Source organism: Ranitomeya variabilis, chromosome 5 (assembly GCF_051348905.1).
Source record: "Ranitomeya variabilis isolate aRanVar5 chromosome 5, aRanVar5.hap1, whole genome shotgun sequence".
Taxonomy (NCBI): Eukaryota; Metazoa; Chordata; class Amphibia; order Anura; family Dendrobatidae; genus Ranitomeya; species Ranitomeya variabilis.
This window is the reverse complement of record NC_135236.1, coordinates 385,495,885-385,519,047: the sequence shown is the minus strand read 5'-3', so window position 1 is coordinate 385,519,047 and position 23,163 is coordinate 385,495,885. Positions and strand designations below refer to the sequence as shown.

Below are 23,163 nucleotides of genomic sequence, written 5' to 3'. Positions count from 1 at the left end.
GCACTAAGTAGTCCAGGTTGGCAAAATGAGAAAAATATAGGCTTAAATCAAATTTATGGGCTCAAATAACTAAAAATTGGCTTGTGCATATGTATTCACCCCTTTTGCGATATGAAGCCCCTAAACATTTTTGGTGCAAGCATATTTATCTTCATGAATCCCATGCTTAGCGAAAGGAAGTCCGCCTGTGTGCTCTAGGTGTCACATGGTCAGTCACACACCTTTATACATACCTTTTCTGAAAGGCCACAGAAGCTGCAACAAGAAGCACCAGTAACCAAACAACGCCATGACCATCTAATCCATTATCTTCAAATGGAAAGAACATGGTACCACAACAAACCTGCCACCCACCAAAACTCTCAGCCAGGGAAAGGAGTGCATTAATCAGAGCAGCACAGAGGCTAAAGGGAACACTGAAAGAGTGTAGAGTTCCCAAGCAGAGTGTGGAGTATCTGTCCATATGATCACAATAAGCCGTATACTCCATGAAGGTGGCTGTTATGGAAGAGTGGGTAGGAAAAAGCCTTTGTTTACACACACCATTTGTAGGGCTTGGTAAATGCTATGTCTGGCGTCAAACCAACACAGAACACCATCCCCACAGTGAAACGTGGTGGCAGCATCATGCTGTGGGTATGTTTTTCAGTAGCAGGGACAGAGAATACTGTCCTAGTTGAGGGGAAGATGGATGGTGAGGAATACAGGTATATTCTTGAGCAAAACCTGTTTGTTTGTCAGGGATTTGAGACTGGGACGGAGGTTCACTTTCCAACAAGACAGTGGCCCAAAGCATAGTGCTAAAGCAACATTCAAGTGATTTAAGAAGAAACCTAAATGTATTGCTGTGACCTAGTAAAAGCCCTGTCTGTGGATAGACTTGAAGATTACTGGTCACTAGAGGAAATCGTCTAACTTGAAGTAGCTGGAGCAGTTTTTCCTTGAGGAAAGGGCAAAAATCCCAGTGGCAAGATGTGGAAAGCTCATAGAGACTAGTGATGAGGGAGTGTACTCGTTGCTCGGGTGACCTCCGCATATTTGTTAGTGTGCGGAGATTTCGTTTTCATCACGGCAGCTGAATGATTTACAGCTATTAGCCAGGCTGAGTACATGTGGGGGTTGCCTGGTGGCTAGGTAATCCCCACATGTAATCAAGCAGGCTAATAGCTGTAAATCATTCTGCTGAGCCGATGAAAACCTAATCTCCGAGCAGTCACAAATACTCGGAGACCACCTGAGCGTGCTCAGAAAAACCCGAGCAACGAGTACACTCGCTCATCACTAATAGAGACTTATCCAAAGCGACTTGCAGCTGTAATTACCGCAAAAGGAGTCTCTACAAAGTACTGACTTTAGGGGAGTGAATAGTTACGTACACTGAAGTTTTCATTTAGTTTGTCCTATTTGTTGTTCGCTACACAATACAGAGAAAATCAAATGTTCACAGTTGTAGGCATATTCTTTACATGAACTGATGCAAACCCTCCAAAAAAGAACTAAAATTACAGGTTGTGAGATAGTGAAATACAATTAATGCCAAGGGTGGGTGAATATATTCGCATGCCATTGTGAATGATAATCATGCACTTTGTCAGCAATTCATTAGACCTGGCCACCTTCTTCTATTGCTGCATGGTCTTGTTCTGATACTCATATGCACATTGTAGGTACTTTCAATTTTGAGCAGGGATCACTATAAGCTTTGGTTTGTGGTTGTGGTGCACTGTGTGTTCTAACACCACTGTATTATAGCCTGCATTAACTTTTTCAGCAGCTTTGTACTACGGTAACTTTTGAGTTGAGACCTGACCCAATATGCTTCACTGAAACTTTGACTACCATGGACCTTCTTATTAGTCAGTGGGGTCTGTTTGTGACCATTAACTGACCATATTTTAACCCCTTCACAACACTTGACGTACCCATATATCTTGGTCAAATAGGGGTTCCAGACCTTTGACTTATGGGTACGATATGGGGAATATGCACGGCACAGGAGCTGTACCCACTTGATCACTGCCAGGAGCTCAGTTTACATGATAGTCAAGCCCTGACTGTCGCTGCCAGGAGTGGTGAGGGCAGCATTTGTGATGCCTGCCTGATTGCAGCATTTGGGAGGCTAGGAGAGGGGGGGGCAATCACGCTCCGTTCTGATTGGCATCCCTGCGACGTCATTTTGAGGGCCTAATCATTGCCATGACTACCTCCGGGTCAGCCAGCCAAGATCATGGTCTAACAGCCTTCCGTCGTTGTAATACTGATTGCTATAATGCGTTGCAATACTGGTGCATTGTGATGCATTACACCAGCAATAAGAGTAATGAAAGTTAAAGTTCCATTGAAAGACTAAGGGTATGTTTCCACGGTCAGGAATGCTCAGGATTTGACTCGGGTGAAATCTGCATCTGAGGTCACTGGCAGATCACCTGTGTTTTTGATGCTTTTTTTTCATTGCATGCTGTTTTTTTTTTTTTTTGTTTTTTTTTGTCACTAGAAATAAAGCTAATTGAAAGTTGGCTTCTCGGGAGGAAAAAAAATAATTTCCTGTTTGCAGATATATTGGGGGTATGTTCCCACAGTTAGTAAACGCTGCTGGTTGGACGCTGCATACATCTGCAGTGTCAAACCCGCAGCATCCAGCTGTTACAGCATAGTGGATGGGATTTCAAGAAATCCCATGCCCACTATGCATACACCGATGCCCGTGGAGACAGACATGCGGAGCGTCTTTCCAGACCGCAGCATGTCTATTTATGTAGTGGAGGCGCTCCGTTTCCACTGCGTAAATTACCCATAATGGGTATGTTTCCACGGTCAGGAACCGGCACCGCTTTGGATGCAGCACATGTCCTCTATGTCCAAAGAGCTGCCGGCTTTTGAACGCAGATGATTCCACATGTGTTCACTGAACCGTGCGGAATCACCGCGCCCTATACATTGGACGGGAAATTTATCTTGCATAGACAGAGCGTCTCCGCAAGATAAATTGACATGCTGCTGTCTCGAAAGATGCGCTGCATGTCCGTCACCGCAGGGATGCCGGAGGCTGTAACATCTGGCCGTTGTGGGAATGACGCTGCGGATGAATGCAGCGTCAAACCCACAGCGTTTACTGACCATGGGAACATAGACTTTCATTAGATACGGTAAAACCGCATTATCTTCCTACTCACATGCGTATTAAGTGTGGGAACGCAGCTTACTACTCATGTGTATGAATTTAAATAATGGTGAATCTTGTGACACAGCCAGACATACATGACACAGGAAGTGGAGGAAAGCACGGAGGCCCCCTCTTTTTAATAAATGATAATTAAAAAAAAAAAAATGGCTGGTAAGGATCAAATATCCACGAACCTTACCACGGGAGAAGTCTTGGAGTTGGGAGTGGGAGGTACGGATTAGTGCAGAGGTTAGTTGAAAGTCGTTTTTCAAAACGCAGTGGTCGATTAGGCCGATAGACAGAAATGAGGGAGGAGATGTAAGGGGTGCCGCACTGTGGAGAGCTTTGTGGGTGAGAACAAGTACTTTTGAATTGGATTCTAGAATGAATGGGCAGCCAGTGTAACGACTGGCGAAGAGCGGACACATCTGAATACCGATTAGCTAGATGGACAACCCTGGCTGCTGCATTAAGGATAGACTGGAGAGGGGGAAGTCGAGTAAGGGGGAGGCCAAAGATACCCACCGGAGATAACTCGGTCACCTGCACTGCAGTTTTCACGATCAACTGACCGTGAGACCGTGGCAAGTCACCGGAGATAACCCCAGCGGTCACGTGCACAGCAGTTGTCGAGGTCAGCTCAGCTCATTGCAAGAACTGCAGTGGACACGAAGTTCCGGCTGTGTCACAAGGTAAGACATTATTTAAATTAGTTGACATGCGAAGTAAGCTGCGTTTCCGCACTTAATACGCATGTGATCTATAAAGATGCGGTTTTACCGCATCTAATGATGGTGTATGAGAAATTTATGTATAGACATACTGCGGTCTGGAAAGACGCAACCCATGTCCCTTTACGCAGGGATGCCACTGACGTCTTTTAACGCATAGTGGACATGGGATTTCTTGAAATCCCATCCTCTATGTTGTAACATCTGGCCACTGCAGGTTTGACACTGCGGATCAACGCAGCGTCACACCCGCAGCGTTTTACGGACCATGGAAACTTACCCTAAGTGTGATTAAAAAAAAAATGAATAAAAATGTTAAAATATCAACAAGAAAAAAGAAAAAGAAAATGTTCTACCAATAGATAGGTATACAGTGTGTCCGTAAAGTCATGGTGCACTTTTGACCAGTCACTGGAAAGCAATAGAAATGTGAAATCTGCTCCAAATAAAAGAAAAGCTCTCCCAGTTTCATACCTATTCAGTGCAGTTCGATGTGGGCTCCATTTGTTGTACTACACACATCCAAATGATAGTGAAGTTCTTGCCACACACGGGTAAGGCCGTCTGGTGTAACAGAGTGAATAACGTCTGTGATTCTCTGTTTTAAGTGATCAATGTCCTTGATACATTCAATGTACAAATGTTGCTTCACATAACCCCAAAAGTAAAAGTCTAAGGGCATCAGATCCAGGGATCTTGGTGGCCATGGCTTGACAGAACCCCAGCCTATCCACCGCTGGGGGAATGTTCTATCCAGAAACTCACGAACAATGGTGGCGTAGTGTGGAGGAGCGCCGTCCGAAAGATGACACCTTCTGGAAATTGTGGCACTGCATATAATTCCAACATGTCAAGATACGTGTTTGCCGTCGCAGACCGCTCTGCAAAAAAATGGACCTATCCCTTATCATTCATCAGGCTACACCACACGTTCACTTTAGGGGTGTTACGTTTGTACTCAGCGTAGGCATGAGGATGTTCATCAGACCATATTCGGACGTTTTGGCGCTGAACATGTCCACAGATATGGAAGGTCGCCTGATCGCTAAACACAATCTTCTGCAAAAATTTTGCATCATTGTCGATCTCATGAAGCATATCTGTAGCAAACGCGCATCGTTTGGGTCTATCTGCTGGGTTTAATATCGTGCAACAGCTGCAATTTGTACCCCATAAAACACAGACGTTTCTTTAACACCTTATGGACTGTAGTCTTGCTTAGGTGTAATTGCCGAGCACGCACAGATTTTTTTAGGGCTCCTTTGGTAGCTATCTTGTATAGCCTCTGAAGGCGCCAAAATGTAAACTATAAATAGATCCTGTGACTGGTCAAAAGTGCACCGTGACTTTACGGACACACTGTATTTATGTAAAAACAGAAATAAACAAAATAAAGTACACATTTGGTATTGCCGCTTACGAAACGACCCAACCTATTAAACTGCCACACTAGTTAACCCAGGGGTGTCAAACTGCATTCCTCGAGGGCCTCAAACCATGCGTGTTTTCAAGATTTCCTTCTCATTGCACAAGGTGCTGGAATCATTCTGTGCAGGTGATTAAATGATCACCTGTGCAATACAAGGAAATCCTGAAAACATGACCTGTTTGCAGCCCTTGAGGAATGCAGTTTGACACCCTTGAGTTAACCCCTTACGTGAACACCACATAAACAGTTCAGTTTTATTCCAATTTTTGATGAAAAAGCAATCAGTCGAATGTAAATAAAAATGGTATACCTGAAAACGTCCTCTTGTCCCTTTAAAAATAAGCTGCAATCAGCAAAATAAATAAAAAAACTATAGCACTCAGAGTATAGCAATGCATCAATAATTCTTTTTTTCAATAAAAATGTGTGTAAAAGTGACAAAACTTTAAAAAATATATAAATGTGGTATCGTTGTACTCGTACTAACCCGATAAATAAAGCTGTCTTGTCACTTTTATGAGTACCATGTGGTGAACCAAAACTGTGCTCTAAAATTCTTTTGGCGCTCCTTCCATTCTGAGACCTGCCGTGCGCCCAAACAGTAGTTTTCCACCACATATGGGGTATTGGCATACTTGGGAGAAATTGCACAGATTTTTGGGTCCGTTTTATCCTGTTACCCTCGTAAAAGGAAAAAGCAACATTTTTATGCGAAAATTTTTTTTGTTTTTTTTTTCCCCATGACTCAATGTTATAACATTCTTTGAAGCGCCTGTCGGTACTGGGTTCTCATCACACCTCTAGATAAACTTCTTGAGGTGAGAGGCCTAGTTTCCAAAATGGTGTAACTTGTGATGGCAGGTTTCCACTGTTTAGGCACATCAGCGGCTCTCCAAACGCAGCATGGTGTATGCTATCTATTCCAGACAATTTTGCACTCTAAAATCTAAAATTCCCTTCCCTTTCGAGCCCTGCTTTGTGCCCAAACAGTAGTTTGGGGTTTGTTTTTTTTAACACACTTGGAGTGTTGGTGTACTCGAGAGAAACTACACAACAAATTGTGTGGTCCATGTTCTCTTGTTACCCTTTTTTTGAAAATGCAAAATTAGGTGCTAAAGCAATATTTTTGTGGTAAAAAGTGCAAATTGCCTCTTCAGAGGAAGATGACTAGAACTCTAAGTGCCACCTATTGAAAGTAGCAATCCTAAAAGTTGAGTCTTGCCATATGACTTGGGATAAAAGCCAAATCGGAATCTGTTTGCAGGCACAGTGTTTCGGGTATTGTACCTCATCAGTGCAAAGCAGGAGATCTGATTTGGCTAGGTGAGAGGCTTATGACTGAATTAAGGGGTAACGTTTTTCTTTGTAGAGAATGACAAGCCAGGCCAGGCATGTCAGAGTGAGAAGGCTTATATTTGCCATATGTGCTCCTCTGGGAAATTAAATCTGCAAATTGCCTCTTCAGAGGAATAGGACTATATAACTAATGCCACTTATTGGAAGTAGCAATCCTAAAAGTCATATGGCAAGACTCGTTAAAGGGTTGATATTGACTTTTAGGATTGCTACTTCCAATGGGTGGCACTAAATATACAAAATAATGTCTGAAAATTTAATGGAAAATATTTGACCACTAAAAATGCCGTTTTATGTAAAAGAAAAAAAAAAGACCCGTAATAAACATCATTAACCCTTTCATGACCTGAGGTATTGTAGTTTTTGCGTTTTCATTCTTTTGCTCCCCTGCTTCCCAGAGCATAACTTTTTTTTTTTTTTTTTTCTTTTTTTTTTTGGGGGGGGGGTTCAAAATGGCCATGTGAGGGCTTGTTTTTTTGCTGGACAAGTTGTACTTTTGAACCAGACCATTGGTAACCTATCGTGTACTGGAGAACAGGAAAAAAATTCCAAGTGCGGTGAAATTGCAAAAAAAAAGTGCAATCCCACACTTGTTTTTTGTTTGGCTTTTTTGCTAGGTTCACTAAATGCTGAAACTGACCTGTGATTATGATTCTCCAGGTCATTTCGAGTTCATAGACCACAAACATGTCTAGGTTCTTTTTTATTTAAGTGGTAAAAAAAGACGCAATTTCCGAGACCTGTAGCGTCTCCATTTTTCATGATCTGGGGTTGGGTGAGGGCTTATTTTTTGCATGCCAAGCTGATGTTTTTATTGGTACCATTTTGGTATAGATACAATTTTTTTTTGATCTCCCGATATTGCAGTGTAGCGGTGACCAAAAAGCGTAATTCTGGCGGTTTTGAATTTTTTTTCTCGTTATGCCGTTTACTGAATGAGTTAATTATTTTTATAGCTTGATAGACTGGGTGATCCTGAAACCGGTGATACCAAATGTGTTTTTTTGTTTTTTTCATTTTGCATGCTTCAATAATCGTCATGGGAGACTAGAAATTGCAGTTGTCTGATCGCCTCTGCTACACACAGGCAATGATCAGATCGCCTGTATGTAGCATAAATGCTCACTTGCTATGGGAGCTGACCACTGGGCGGCGCTCATAGCAATCCGGCAATGACAACCACATGGGTCTCCTGCAGACCTCGGGTTGTCATGCAAACCCATCTCCAAACCATGGTCAAGTGACATGGGCGGGGTTAGTCACTAATCCTGCCCATCGGCACGGGATTAGTCACACGCTTCCGTCGCGTTCACATTAAATGCTGGCATAAAAGCTTTCATGAATCAAAGTGCATCCTATAGTCCTTTTATAATGTTACTAGATGGAAGCCTGTTTCTAACGCACCGGGTATTCTAGAATATGTATGTAGTTTATTTATGAAGATTTTAGAATAATACATTGAATACACAGGACTGCGCCTGTCGCTGATTGTTCGCGGCCGGCCACGTAGTTTATAGCACAGCCACGTAGTATATAACAGCCCACATAGTATATAGCACAGCCACGTAGTATATAGCACAGCCACGTAGTATATAGCACAGCCACGTAGTATATAGCACAGCCACGTAGTATATAGCACAGCCATGTAGTATATAGCACAGCCATGTAGTATATAGCACAGCCATGTAGTATATAGCACAGCCATGTAGTATATAGCACAGCCATGTAGTATATAGCACAGCCATGTAGTATATAGCACAGCCATGTAGTATATAGCACAGCCATGTAGTATATAGCACAGCCATGTGGTATATAGCACAGCCATGTAGTATATAGCACAGCCATGTAGTATATAGCACAGCCACGTAGTATATATAGCACCGCCCACGTAGCGTATAACACAGCCCACATAGCGTATTGCACAGGCCACGTAGTGTATTGCACAGGCCACGTAGTGTATTGCACAGGCCACGTAGTGTATTGCACAGGCCACGTAGTGTATTGCACAGGCCACGTAGTGTATTGCACAGGCCACGTAGTGTATTGCACAGGCCACGTAGTGTATTGCACAGGCCACGTAGTGTATTGCACAGGCCACGTAGTGTATTGCACAGGCCACGTAGTGTATTGCACAGGCCACGTAGTGTATTGCACAGGCCACGTAGTGTATTGCACAGCCCACGTAGTGTATAGCACAGCCCACGTAGTATATTGCACAGCCCACGCAGTATATAGCAATGTGGGCATCATATCCCTGTTAAAAAAAAAAAAAAAAAAAGAATTAAAATAAAAAATAGTTATATACTCACCTTCCGTTGGCCCCGGATCCAGGCGAAGAGGTTACCGACGGTCCTCGCGCGCTCTGGTCCCAAGAGTGCATTGCGGTCTCGCGAGATGACGTAGCGGTCTCGCGAGACCGCTACATCATCATCTCGCGAGACCGCAATGCATGGAGCGGTCACCGGAGTGTCGCGAGGAGCGGGAAAGGCCGGTTCCGGATCCGAGGGGCCGACGGACGGTGAGTATATAAACGATTTTTTTTTTTTTTTTTTTATTATTATTTTTAACATTAGATCTTTTAACTATTGATGCCGCATAGGCAGCATCAATAGTAAAAAGTTGGTCACACAGGGTTAATAGCAGCGGTAACGGAGTGCGTTACCTGCGGCATAACGCGGTCCATTACCGCTGCCATTAACCCTGTGTGAGCGCTGACTGGAGGGGATTATGGAGCGGGCACTGACGGCGGACTGTGCCCGTCGCTGATTGGTCGTGGCTGTTTTGCCGCGACCATTCAGCGACTTGGATTTCCATGACAGACAGAGGCCGCGACCAATGAATGTCCGTGACAGACAGACAGAAGGACAGAAAGATGGAAGTGACCCTTAGACAATTATATAATAGATCAAGAGTTTCTGAATTCATTTATTTATTTTTTTCCTTTTTACAGATGACATTAGGACATGAAGAGGGGTCTGGAGCTCCTTGCTTCAAGTGTAAAGACAAATGTGAGGGATTTGAACTTCATTTTTGGAGGTGAGTGTTGCATTTTTCGCATTGTGCCATGGTCTCCAATCAACCCAACTGCTCTAACACTGCACAAATCATAACTAGACTTGATTGTTTGGATGTGTTATATGACAAATTATAATTTCTGCCCAGCACTCCAATTAAGGGTGCACAAATAAGATTCTACTCCACAGTAAGTAAAAAATGAATTTTGCACTCCGGAATTACGGTAATGCAAAGATTATCAACTTTAATTTCACAGATTATCCACTGTTTGCCATTTCTGTTTTATATGGCCACCTTCAGAATTAAGGATACAATAAAAAAACATAAAAAAATATGATATACACGAGAAGACAAAAAAGTCTTTATACAAATTGCATGAATCACAAATGTATAACAATGTAAATTATATACCATGACTTTACAAATAGCAGAAAAGTGTCAAGCGAAAAATAGCGCCAGGAACATAATGAAGTGTCAGGCTAATATAGATCAATGAACTTGACTAGATCTACATGTACAAAAGAAAAAATAATCGGGTAGATTAAATGTACATCACAGGACAAGGATGGCCCAATAGTTATATAGTCATATAAGAAAAGAAGATACAAGAAAAAAACTGGTTTACCGTTATACGGCTCAGTAGGAAAAGCATGGCTTTGAGGGCTGCAAAGGAAATAAATCCTATCTGAGGTTATAGCAACAAAACACCATACTGTATAACAATTAAAGCAGATCATTAGCTTACCAGGGATGCCTTGGAACAGTGTTTACTGGCCATAGAGCGGCATAGGGGAAATGGCCAACAGTGCTAGAAGAATGGCCCTAAGGATCTGGGGTCTTCAGAGTCTTACCGTATATACTCGAGTATAAGCTGACCTGAATATAAGCCGAGACCCCTAACTTTGCCACAAAAAAACTGGGATAACGTAATGACTTGAGTATAAGCCTAGGGTGGAAAATACAGCAGCTACCGGTAAACTTAAAAAATAAAAGCAGATACCAATAAAAGTAAAATTAATTGAGATATCAGTAGGTTAAGTGTTTTTGAATATCCATATTGAATCAGGAGCCCCATATAATGCTCCATACAAAATACGCCCCATATAATGCTCCATAAAGTTTATGATGGGCCACATAAGATGCTCCATATTAAAATATGCCCCATATAATGCTGCACAAAGGTTAATAATGGGCCCATAAGATGCTCCATAGACACATTTGCCCCATACATTGCTGCATAAAGGTTAATAAGGGCCCCATAAGATGCTCCATAGAGACATTTGCCCCATATAATGCTGCACAAATGCTGATTATTGCCCCATAAGATGCCCTATAGAGATATTTGCCCCATATGCTGTTGCTGCGATTAAAAAAAAAAAAAAAAAGACATACTCACCTCTCGTCGCTCAGGCCCCCGGCACTTGCAATATTCACGTGTCCTCGTTCCGCCACCGGGCGCCGCTGTCTTCCGAGTCCTCTGCACTGATGTTCAGGCAGAGGGCGCGCACTAACCACGTCATCGCACCCTCTGACCTGAGCATCACAGCAGAGGACGCGGAAGACGGAGCCCAGCGGTGGAACGAGGACAGGTGAATATCGCGCAATGCTGCTCACCCTCCCCATTCTACTCACCTGCTCCCGGCGAGGTCCCTGGCAGCTTCCCTGATGGTCTCTCTGGGCGCTAACAGCTTCTTCCAGCGTTGAGCAGTCACCGGTACCGCTCATTACAGTAATGAATATGCGGCTCCACCCCTATGGGAACAGAGTCGTGTCCATATTCATTACTGTAATGAGCTGTACCACGTGACCGCTCAACGCTGCAAGAAGCTGTCAGCGCCTGGAGACCATTGGAGATGCAGGGACCGTGCCAGGAGCAGGTGAGTATGTGACACCCGCCGCTCTCCTTCCCCGCCGACCCCCCTGGGACAATGACTCGAGTATAAGCCGAGAGGGGCACTTTCAGCCTAAAAAAATGGGCTGAAAGTCTCGGCTTATACCGGGGCTGTGGAGTCGGTAAGCCACAGTTGTGACTCCGACTCCTGGTTTTTATCAGGTTCCGGCTCCGACTCCTTCAAAAATGGCCAATTCGTAACAATAAATTTACTGTTGTAAAATATTAACATCGTGCTTATTCAGTTTCTCACCATCATATAAGTAATCAGACCACTTAGAGCAAAAACTATATTTATTAGAATACAATTAGAATATAGCAAATAACTTTTATAAACTTTTCTAAACTCTTGTAAGTAAATTTGCAATAAACACTGTTATGCAGTTAATAAGAAGAAATCTATAAATTTGTCCTCAGAAAAAGTATTGCCTCTGTCAAATCCTCCATCATGGATGCCCTCAAATCTGATCTAATTATTTTGAGAGCAGAGAACAACCTCTCTACACTAACTTGGGTTGGTGGCAAAGCAGTAACCACTCGGGCAACATCTCTGACAATGTCAGGATACAGAGGAATCGCTTGTTGTTCTGTTATTTTTGATGAACGGTCAAATTTCTCAATTTCTTTTAGTGCACATGAAAAATTCTGCTGAAATGTACTGGCTGTGTTCTTTGATGGGGATGACTCTTCTTCTATGCGGGAACGCTTTGCACGGTCCTTGTGATCCAAATATTTTTCGAAATTTAAATTCTTCATCAGTTGATGAGGGTGAAGATGTGGCAGGACGACCAAATTCTTCTTGTTCCTCCTGACTGTTCTGCAACCCTTTCATCCTTACTGCTATTTCAAACAGAGCTTCTTTTCCTTTAGTTAGCTGTTGATCATCTAGAAGAATCCGATGCATTGGGTCTACATAAACAGCTGCCAAAAGAATGTTATTTTGTAATAGTAGCTCCTCTCTCCGTTTCATTGATGTAGCAATGCCACTTACAATTAACCCTCCTCTTTGGGACAGGCGAAACATCAGGTTCTTCCACTCCTTTAAGAAAATACCTGGAGTTAAGTCCTCTGCTTGTAATTTTTTAGTCACTGTAAATGGGTGCTCTAGCAATTTTTCCAGCTCAGTCACCTGATTCCACTGACTTTCATTTAGCGTCAGTTGAGGGTTAGCCATGTCTACAAGAAAGGTTTTCAGTTCAACCAAGCGCTGAATCAAGTACTGCCCCATCGTGTGGCTTGATCAATAATTGCCCCTTTTCCAGCACGTCTCTTCAAAATTGAGTCAACTTTAGGGGTTCTGACAACAGTAGCCAATTTTCTCACTTTGCCAATCAGTGCAGCAGCATGTCCTTCTTGCAGACTGTCTCTTATAGCCAGCTGTAGCGTATGCACAACACAGCGCATGTGATGAATGAAAGAACGTATTGACACAGTTTCAACAAGATCATCTAAACTATTGTGTTGCTGTTGATCTGAAGCAACTTCAGTTTGTTCCTCAGTTACAATATTGTGTTCCTCTATTTCAAACATTTCTGTGTCTGTGGACCCAGAATGTTCTTCTAGCTGCTGGTCACCATCATTACTCTCATTCATTAGCTTAATAGTACTAATCATATTTGAAGCATTGTCAGTTACGACAGAAAGAACTTGCTCTTTTTTAAGTTCATAGTCTTGCAGAACCTTTTCCACCAAGACCTGGAGAAACTCACTGGTGTGATGAGCTTTGGTGTCTTTTACTGCCAATGTCTTGGTAACTATTTCATTTTTGTCACAAACAAATCGGACATTGATGGCAAAATAGTTCACTCTGTGACGTGTGCAGGCATCCATTTTAAGAAACAGAAAGCGTCCCTTGAGAGTTTTTTTAAGTTCTTCCTTTTGTTTAAAAGCTTCTTCGATTACTAATTTTCTAATACTCTCTCTCTCTCTCTCTCTCCAGAGAAAAACCAAGCTTGCGGGCCATTTCCCCATTCAGACACATAAAAGCTGGTCGTGAAAATAATGAAATAGGCACACTATCCTTTACAACAAGCTCTATGATCTGTTTTTTAAATGTATCTACAGTCATTGTCACAGTAACTTTGTCACTGACAAAATATCTTGCAACTGATGGCTGCAAAGTTCTCTGCTCCATTGTTTGGCTGGAAGAGCTGGGCACTGGTTCATTGGTTTGGATGCAGTCTTTCTCATCCACTGCTTTCAGTACTTCTGGATGAAAGCACTGTAAATGTCTCTTAAGATTAGAAGCTCTGGTAGGAGCATTTTTATCTTTGCCTGAATGTGCACTGATCTTGGCTTCACAGCATTTGTTTTCGTCTGGATCATTTGTCATACACTGACAGACATAATGTTTTCTATCTTGAGTGATGGTGAAATGTTCAAATACAGCTGATTTAATGTGACGCTTCTTTGACATTCTCAGGTTTTTAATTCTGCATTCACAATCCAAATGACAATTGTTTTTCCTAAAAACAATTGTACAAAATTATTGCCAGGTCGTACAACTGATATAATGGTCAGTAATACTGTTATTCCTCATGTACTCACAGTTAACTGATGCAAAGTTTGTTGAAAGGATAATACTTCTTACAGTCTTCCTCTTCTGAGTAGCAGCTGTGAGATGCTTGGAAGACGCACACCTAGTAAACATCTAGTCTAGAGGAGGAGCTTTATTACTAAGAATTTGCAACACATTTTCACTTTCAGTTTCATACATTGTAAGTAGGGGGGTTGGGGCACCATGAGGTTAACCAAGTATAAGATTAGATAAGGGCAGTGGAGAACAGTGACACAGAAGAAGTAAGGGTACCGTCACACAGTGCCATTTTCATCACTACGACGGTACGATTCGTGACGTTCTAGCGATATCGTTACGATATCGCAGTGTCTGACACGCAGCAGCGATCAGGGACCCTGCTGAGAATCGTACGTCGTAGCAGATCGTTTGGAACTTTCTTTCGTCGCTTGATCACCCGCTGACATCGCTGGATCGTTGTGTGTGACACCGATCCAGCGATGTGTTCGCTTGTAACCAGGGTAAACATCGGGTAACTAAACGCAGGGCCGCTCTTAGTAACCCGATGTTTACCCTGGTTACCAGCGTAAACGTAAAAAAAACAAACAGTACATACTCACATTCCGGTGTCTGTCCTCCGTCGTCTCTGCTTCTCTGCACTGTGAGCGCCTGCCGGCCGGAAAGCGAGCACAGCTGTGACGTCTGATGTCACCGCTCTGCTTTCTGGCTATGGCGCTTACACAGTGCAGAGAAGCAGAACGCCGGGGGACAGACACCGGAATGTAAGTATGTACTGTTTGTTTTTTTTACGTTTACGCTGGTAACCAGGGTAAACATCGGGTTACTAAGCGCGGCCCTGGCTTAGTAACCCGATGTTTACCCTGGTTACCCGGGGACTTCGGCATCGCTCCAGTGCCGTGATTGCAAAGTGTGACCGCAGTCTACGACGCTGGAGCGATAATCATACGACGCTGCGACGTCACGGATTGTGCCGTCGTAGCGATGAAAATGGCACTGTGTGACGGTACCCTAAGAAATGTCTCTATCTCCAGCAGAACTGCTTATCACTGTTGTTCATAGTTTGATAGAACATATATATTTGAGTAACATTTATAAAATTCATATGAATGTTCAATTATGAAATATTAATACATTTTTTTTAAAGCTGGAGTCGGTACATTTCTACCGACTCCGACTCCAACCAAAACTAACTCCGACTCCACGACTCCGACTCCACAGCCCTGGCTTATACTCTAGTATATACGGTATATAGTAAACTGCCAGAGAATTACATGTGCAGGGTTCCCAGATAATGACGTACTTCCAGCCATGGCATGCCACTAGCATGTGCGTACCTGATTCTTTTTTCTTTTGTACATATAGATCTAGTCAAGTTCATTGATCTATATTAGGCTGGCCCTTCATGATGTTCCTGGCGCTATTTTTCGCTTGACACTTTTCTGTAACTTGTATAGTCATTTATATAATTTATATTGTTATATATTTGTGATCCATGCACTTTGTATAAAGACTTTTTGGTCTTTTTGCCTTTTCATGTATACCTTATACTTTTTCTGTTTTTTATTGTATCCTCAATTCTGAAGAAGGCCATATAATCTGCTAAAACTTTATAAATATTGCAAACAGTGGGTAATCTGTGAAATAAAAGTTGATAATCTTTGCATCAATTCCGGAGTGGAAAATTCATTTTTTACAAACTATAATTTCTGAATTGGATGAAGCTTATAATATCTTTTGCATTATCTTTGATAAAAATGTTATTGATATACCAGTAATGATATAAAGCCTTCCATTAAAATAAAAATGCATGTTTGGCCAATCCAAGTTTGCAGATTTTGGGGAGTTATCTTCTGTGTGTATAGCCAGCTTTATCCCTTTACTAGATGGTGGCCCGATTCTAACGCATCGGGTATTCTAGAATATGTATGTATATAGCAGCCACATAGTATATAGCACAGGCCACGTAGTATATAGCAGACAAATAGTACGTGGCCTGTGCTATATAGTATGTGGCTGCCATATACATACATATTGTAGAATACCTGATGCATTAATACAGGCCACACAATATAGAACAGTGGGCACGCAGTATATAACACAACCTAAACAGTATATAACACAGCCCACGTACTATATAACACAGGCCACACAGTATATAACACAGGCCACGCAATATATAGCACAGCCCACGCAGTACAAAACACAGGCCACATAGTATGTAACACTGGCCACGTAGTATATAGCAGCCATGTAGTATATAACGCAGCCCACGCAGTATCTAACACTGCCCACGTAGTATATAGCAGCCATGTAGTATATAGTACTGCCCACGTAGTATATAGCAGCCATGTAGTACTGTATATAGTACTGTCCACGTAGTATATAGCAGCCATGTAGTATGTAATACTGCCCACGTAGTATATAGCCGCCATGTAGTATATAGTACTGCCCACATAGTATATAGCAGCCATTTGGTATATAACGCAGCCCACGCAGTATTTAGCAGTGTGGGCACCATATCCCTGTTAAAAAAAAAAAGAATTAAAATAAAAAATAGTTACATACTCACCTCATGGGATCCAACGGCGCGCTGGCGATGCGCGCGTGGCTGCCGCCATCTTCTGTTCCCAGGATGCATTGCGAAATTACCCAGAAGACTGAGCGGTCTCGCGAGACCGCTAAGTCTTCTGGGTAATTTTCTCTTCGCCACGACAGCACCCACTTGAGAGAGGGGATCCGCCCCTAGGAACAGGAAACCCTATGGAGAGATAAAAGGGGCGGTCCCCCTCGCTCCCACAGTTGGTTTCCTGTTCCTACGGGAAACGCTTGGAGAGAAGAGGATACCCAGCCTGGATGCCGCTTGCGCAGTTTACCTTTATGAGACGGCAAGGCCTCCAGAAGCTGGAAGCAGCGTCGGGGGTCCTATGGCAGCTTCCCCCCTCTGCTGGCAGGTACCGTGAGGCCGGGTCCGGGGAGTCGCCTGGCTCACGAAGATCCACCCAGCGGACCTGCGGGGACCGTATCGCTGGGGTAAGGAGATCCTGCGGCGCCATCTCCGATGGTGCGCAGGCAGCGTGGGTCCGGTGTACTATCCCCCGGAAGCAGTATCGCAACTTCCGGGGTGATTCAGGAGGAGGACGGCGCCTGCGCTGATGCTGGTGGGTGCGCAGGCGCATACAGCATGGCCGCGACCCGGATGTAGCGGTCACTTCCGGGTGCGGCAGGAAGAAGATGGCGGCCCACATTAGAAAAGGACGCCGGCACTGATCCTCCGGCATCCATCATGGCATCTCCCCAGGACCCGGCGATGGCTTCATCCGAAGTCACCGCTATTACACCTGGTAGCCGGACAAGCAGCAGTCGCAGATCTTCGTCTTCTAAAAGCTCCAGAGATAAGAAATCAGGCCGGTCGGTCCCTCCATCTGTGCCTCCGTCTCCTCCTCATTAGCCGGTATTGTAACAACAAACTTCACTGGGTGAGTGTGTGTGTACCCTCTTGGGCTGACTATACTCCCCCTCTTTGTCTATATTCCTTAGGCAAAAAGAACAGAGAAAACCAAACACAAGCAATGTGCTTTATGTTCTCAGCCACTCCCGGATAGTTATTTAAAAAAACTGTGCCAGTCTTGCATCGAATCCACCTTACGTGAGGAGTCTTCAGTAAGGTCGGAAGATATAAGGAGTATGATTCGGGAAGAATTACAGGCCTTCCGAAGCTCGGAAAAAATTCCCGAGGGTAGGAAAAAATACAATTCCCCCAGGTCTGAGCAGTCTTCTGATATTGAAGATAAAGATTCGGATGGTTCCCCAAGGATCATTTCCTCAGATGATGAGCGGGATACATGCTTTCCCACAGACAGTATCGACAATTTAGTTAAATCAGTTTGTAACACCATGGGCATTGAGGATACGAAAATCCCTAAAACACCACAGGACGTGATGTTTGCAGGCCTGTCTGAAAGGAAAAAACCTTCTTTCCCTGTAATTCCAGCAATAAAAAATTTAGTAAAAAAGGAGTGGGAAAGCCAGGGACAAAGAGGATTGCCGTCTTCGTCAAAAAGACGCTATCCCTTTAATGACGAAGATTTCTCTATATGGTTAAAAGCCCCGAAGGTAGATGCAGCAGTGGCTTCCACTTCTAGGAAATCCTTACTACCTGTTGAAGATTCCGGCTCTTTACAAGACCCGCTGGACCGGAAAGCTGATACCCTCTAAAAAAGAGCATGGGAATCCTGTGCAGGAGCTTTCAGGCTGGCTATATCGGCCACATGCACTGCCAGGTCCATGTTAGTCTGGTTGAATGATTTAGAAGAAGGACTAAAAAGTGGCCTTTCCCGGGATAAACTGATCTCTTCCATACCATTAATCAGAGGAGCTACAGCCTTTTTAGCGGATTCCTCAGCTGATTCCATACGGCTAGCTGCCAAATCGGCAGGTCTGTCTAACGCGGCTCGTCGAGCCTTATGGCTAAAGGGGTGGAAAGGAGATCCCCAAACGAAGTCTAAATTATGTGGTCTTCCATGCCAGGGTGAGTACCTATTTGGTACCAAGTTAGATGAAATACTAACTAAAGCGGGTGAGAGGAAGAAGGGGTTCCCCAATAATACTTATCTCCCATCCTATAGGAGAGCGTTCCGAAAGCCCATGTTTAATAGAAGAAAGGACTAAAACCAAGACCGCTGGGCTAATAAAGACTTTAAACAGAAAGGAGCTTTTTTCGGAAAACATCCATTCAAACCTGAGGATAAACCCCGTTAGGACAGATCTACCCGTTGGTGGTAGGTTGTCTTCTCTTCACAATGGCTGACAATGACTTCCAATCCATGGGCAATCAGCCTTATATCTACGGGTCTAAAATTACAATTTGCCCGAGTCCCTCCGGACTCATTCTTATTGACTTCCTTAAGGTCTCAATCACAACAAGAGGCCTTAGAACAGGAAATAATAAATCTCCTGTCCAAAGCGGTACTAGTGGAAGTCCCTTTTCATCAAAAAGGAAGGGGTTTTTATTCCCCTTTATTTTTGATTCCGAAACCAGACGGATCGTTCAGAACAATAATTAACCTGAAAAGACTAAACGTCTTCTTAGAAAACCAAACCTTTAAAATGGAGTCTATACGATCAACTATAAAGCTTCTGTTTCCCCATTGCTTTATGGCAGTACTTGACCTTAAAGATGCATATTACCATCTACCAATCTTCATCGAACATCAGCAATATCTACGGGTGGCAGTTATGATGGAAGGTCAAATAAGGCATTATCAATATACAGCAATGCCCTTTGGACAGTCGATGGCTCCGAGAGTCTTCACAAAATTAATGTCAGAAGTAATGTCATATTTGAGATTAAAAGACACACTTGTAATACCATATTTAGATGACCTTTTGATAGTGGGCAACTCCTTTTCCCAATGCCATCAACGTTTACTTGATACAATTTCGTCCCTGCAGGAATTGGGGTGGTTAGTAAACTGGGAAAAATCCAAATTGTCCCCCACAACTCGACAAACATTCCTAGGGCTTATTCTAGATTCTACAAATCAAAGGTGCTTTCTTCCCGACTCTAAACAATTAGCAATTATAAACAAGGTACAATCGGTGATTAATAACCCCCTAATTTCCCTAAGAGAAGGGATGTCCCTTCTTGGTTCTTTCACATCGTGTATCCCGGCTGTCCCATGGGCTCAATTCCATAGTAGAAAATTACAGTATAAAATTCTACAAGAAGAAGAGAGATTACAAGGCCAATTAGATAGTCGGTTATCTTTACCAACAGACGTGTTAAATTCTCTTACCTGGTGGTTAGATCAGAGTCATTTTACCAGTGCGGTTCCCTGGGTGGTTAAACCTTCAAAAACAATCTTTACCGATGCCAGTCCTAGTGGTTGGGGAGGACACTTAGGAGATCAAATAGTTCAAGGTCTGTGGTCTGTTAGAGAATCAAACGATTCTTCTAATAAAAAAGAACTGAAGGCTATCTATCATGCCATATGTAAATTTCTTCCGCAGTTACATGGAACGCATACAAGAATCTTTTCAGACAACATGACAGCGGTGGCATACATAAACCACCAAGGGGGAACAAGATCAGAAGCTCTCATGTCTATAGCCAGCGACATTCTATCCATAGCAGAAGAGCACCTCCTATCCTTATCAGCACTGCATGTAAAAGGAGTCGACAATCCAAAAGCGGATTTCCTCAGCCGCCACACTCTCCGCCAAGGAGAGTGGGTTCTCAGCCGTCGTATCTTTTTAATGATAGTCAAAAAATGGGGCACTCCCGAGACACAACAGACAAGTCAAAAGGTTCGCTTCATTGTTCCGATCCGACAATCCAGATATGTTCGATGCTCTGCAAGTCCCATGGACATTCCAGAAAGCATATGCCTTTCCCCCATTAATACTTCTTCCAACTGTGATCAGGAAGATAAGGGAGGACAGAGCAAACGTGATCTTAATAGCTCCGTTTTGGCCCAAGAGGCCATGGTTTTCCTGGCTGAGAGCCATGTCGATCTCAGACCCGTGGATCCTTCCGGAGGATCAGGGTCTTCTCTTCCAAGGCCCCTTCAACCACCCTCATGTGAAGGGTCTACGGTTGACAGCCTGGAATTTGAGAGGCAGCTGCTAAAGATGAGAGGGTTTTCTAACAAAGTAATTGACACTCTGCTATTAAGTAGGAAAAAATCCACCACATCTATTTATGTGAGAGTATGGAAAAAAATTTTAAACCTCTACCCGATAGCACTATCAAACGAAATTCATATTCCTATGATTCTAGAATTTCTTCAAAAAGGGCGCGATTTGGGTCTGGCAGTCAGTACCTTAAAAGTACACATTTCTGCGCTGGGGGCGTTATATGGTCACGATATTGCAGGTAACAAGTGGGTAGCCAGGTTTATCGCAGCTTGCCAAAGGTCAGAGACAGTTCAAATTCCCCATGTACCACCTTGGGATGTCAATTTAGTTCTCGAAGCTCTGACAGACCACCCCTTTGAGCCACTACATTCGGCTCACATAAAACACGTCTCCATCAAGACAGCTCTTCTTGTCGCGTTCGTATCGGCTAGAAGAGTGAGTGACATACAGGCATTGTCGATGGATCCACCGTTTATGTCTATATTTCCAGATAGAATTGTCCTAAAAACGGACCCTGCCTACTTACCCAAAGTATGCACTAAATTTCATAGATCACAAGAAATTTTCCTTCCCTCCTTCTATGATAACCCTACGAATCAGGAAGAACAAAAATACCACACATTAGATGTGAGGAGAGCCATAATAGCCTATTTAGAAAGAACTAGCGCCTGGAGGAAGAGCAGGGCTCTCTTTGTTTCCTTCCAGGGTCATAGAAAAGGAGATGGAATCACGAAGGGTACTTTATCTCGGTGGATTCGGGATGCAATATGTCTGGCCTATTCATCCAAAGGGGAGAACCCGCCTGAGACCGTAAAAGCACATTCCACTCGGGCGATAGCATCATCCTGGGCCGAGCGAGCAGAAGTTCCAATAGAACTAATATGTAAGGCCGCAACCTGGGCTTCTCCTACTACTATAATCACTATAGATTGGATTTATCTACTTCATCTGACCTGTCCTTTGGTAGATAAGTTCTTAACACTGTGATCCCTCCCAAATGACTATCTCTGAAAGTCTCTCAAGTGGGTGCTGTCGTGGCGAAGAGAAAACACCGGATTACTCACCGGTAATGCTCTTTTATAGAGCCACGACAGCACCCCTTTACTTCCCACCCTAATAAGTTATTTTTATATAGGAGCACGATTAAGGGTGTTTTGGTTCTTGTAGTTAGCCATACTTAAGTTAACTAATGATAAATTATGAAATCAAATTGCCTACTAAATCTGGTGGGCGGTTCCTCGCAATCTCTGTAACCCAACTGTGGGAGCGAGGGGGACCGCCCCTTTTATCTCTCCATAGGGTTTCCTGTTCCTAGGGGCGGATCCCCTCTCTCAAGTGGGTGCTGTCGTGGCTCTATAAAAGAGCATTACCGGTGAGTAATCCGGTGTTTCGCAATGCATCTCTGTGACCGGAAGCTGGCGGAAGGCGCGAGCGCATCCTCGGACTACGGATGGTGAGTATAGCAGGTTTTTTTTTTATTATTATTATTTTTAACATTAGATTTTTTTTACTATTGATGCTGCATAGGCAGCATCAATAGTAAAACGTTGGGGACACACAGGGTTAATAGCAGCGATAACGGAGTGCGTAACCCGCGGCATAACGTGGTCCGTCACCGCTGGCATTAACCCTGTGTGAGCGGTGACCGGAGGGGATTATGGAGCGAGCGAGCGGGCGACGGGCACTGACTTCAGGGGAGTAGGGAGGGACTAATCGGACTGTGCCCGTCGCTGATTGGTCGCAGCAGCCATGACAGGCAGCTGGCGAGACCAATCAGCGACGCGGGATTTCCGTGACAGAAGACAGACAGACGGAAGTACCCATTAGACAATTATATATATAGATAAGGAACTTGACCCCTGTTAAGGAGGGGGTATCCAGTAGTGGACAAACCCTTTAAGACACTGTCCTAAATAATATGAAAACCATAAACGAAAACCTGAACATGCCAATTCTACTTTAGTACTTGTAAAATTATTTAGTCATATTAGAGATATTCGCCTTGGTTCTAAGCAGCGCTCCAACTGCTCCTTATATAGGTTACTGCTTTATTGTGAAAGTAATAATGTCTTATATTAAAACAGATTAGAATACAGACTGTATTCAGTCTTTCTTAATGTTGTCCATAATTCAGAGTGTGGCTAGTGTTCAGATGAAAAACAAATTGTATCCAAAGAAGGCTAAAATATGCCATGCATGTGATAGGTCTCTGAGACACTAAACATCCTAACAGAAAACAGATTTTTCCACATTGATTACATTTATACAACTAGGTCAAGATATCCTGAACAATAGCAGCTACTCCAAGACTTTATAGAACAGTTGATTTATGTCAAATGACCTGTTCCCTGAAGACGAGCTATATATTCCAAGTCATTATCATCAGGATTTCTAAAACACTAATAA

The 23,163-nt window shown here is 43.3% G+C and overlaps 1 protein-coding gene across 1 annotated transcript in view; it reads left to right on the top strand.

Moving 5' to 3' along the window:
* Window positions 1-23,163, top strand: part of TES (testin LIM domain protein) — a 92,557-nt gene that overhangs the window by 53,674 nt on the left and 15,720 nt on the right. The window contains exon 2 of the mRNA XM_077265022.1: window positions 9,630-9,715. Coding sequence (XP_077121137.1) covers window positions 9,630-9,715 — 86 coding nt within the window. The remainder of the gene's footprint in view (window positions 1-9,629; window positions 9,716-23,163) is intronic.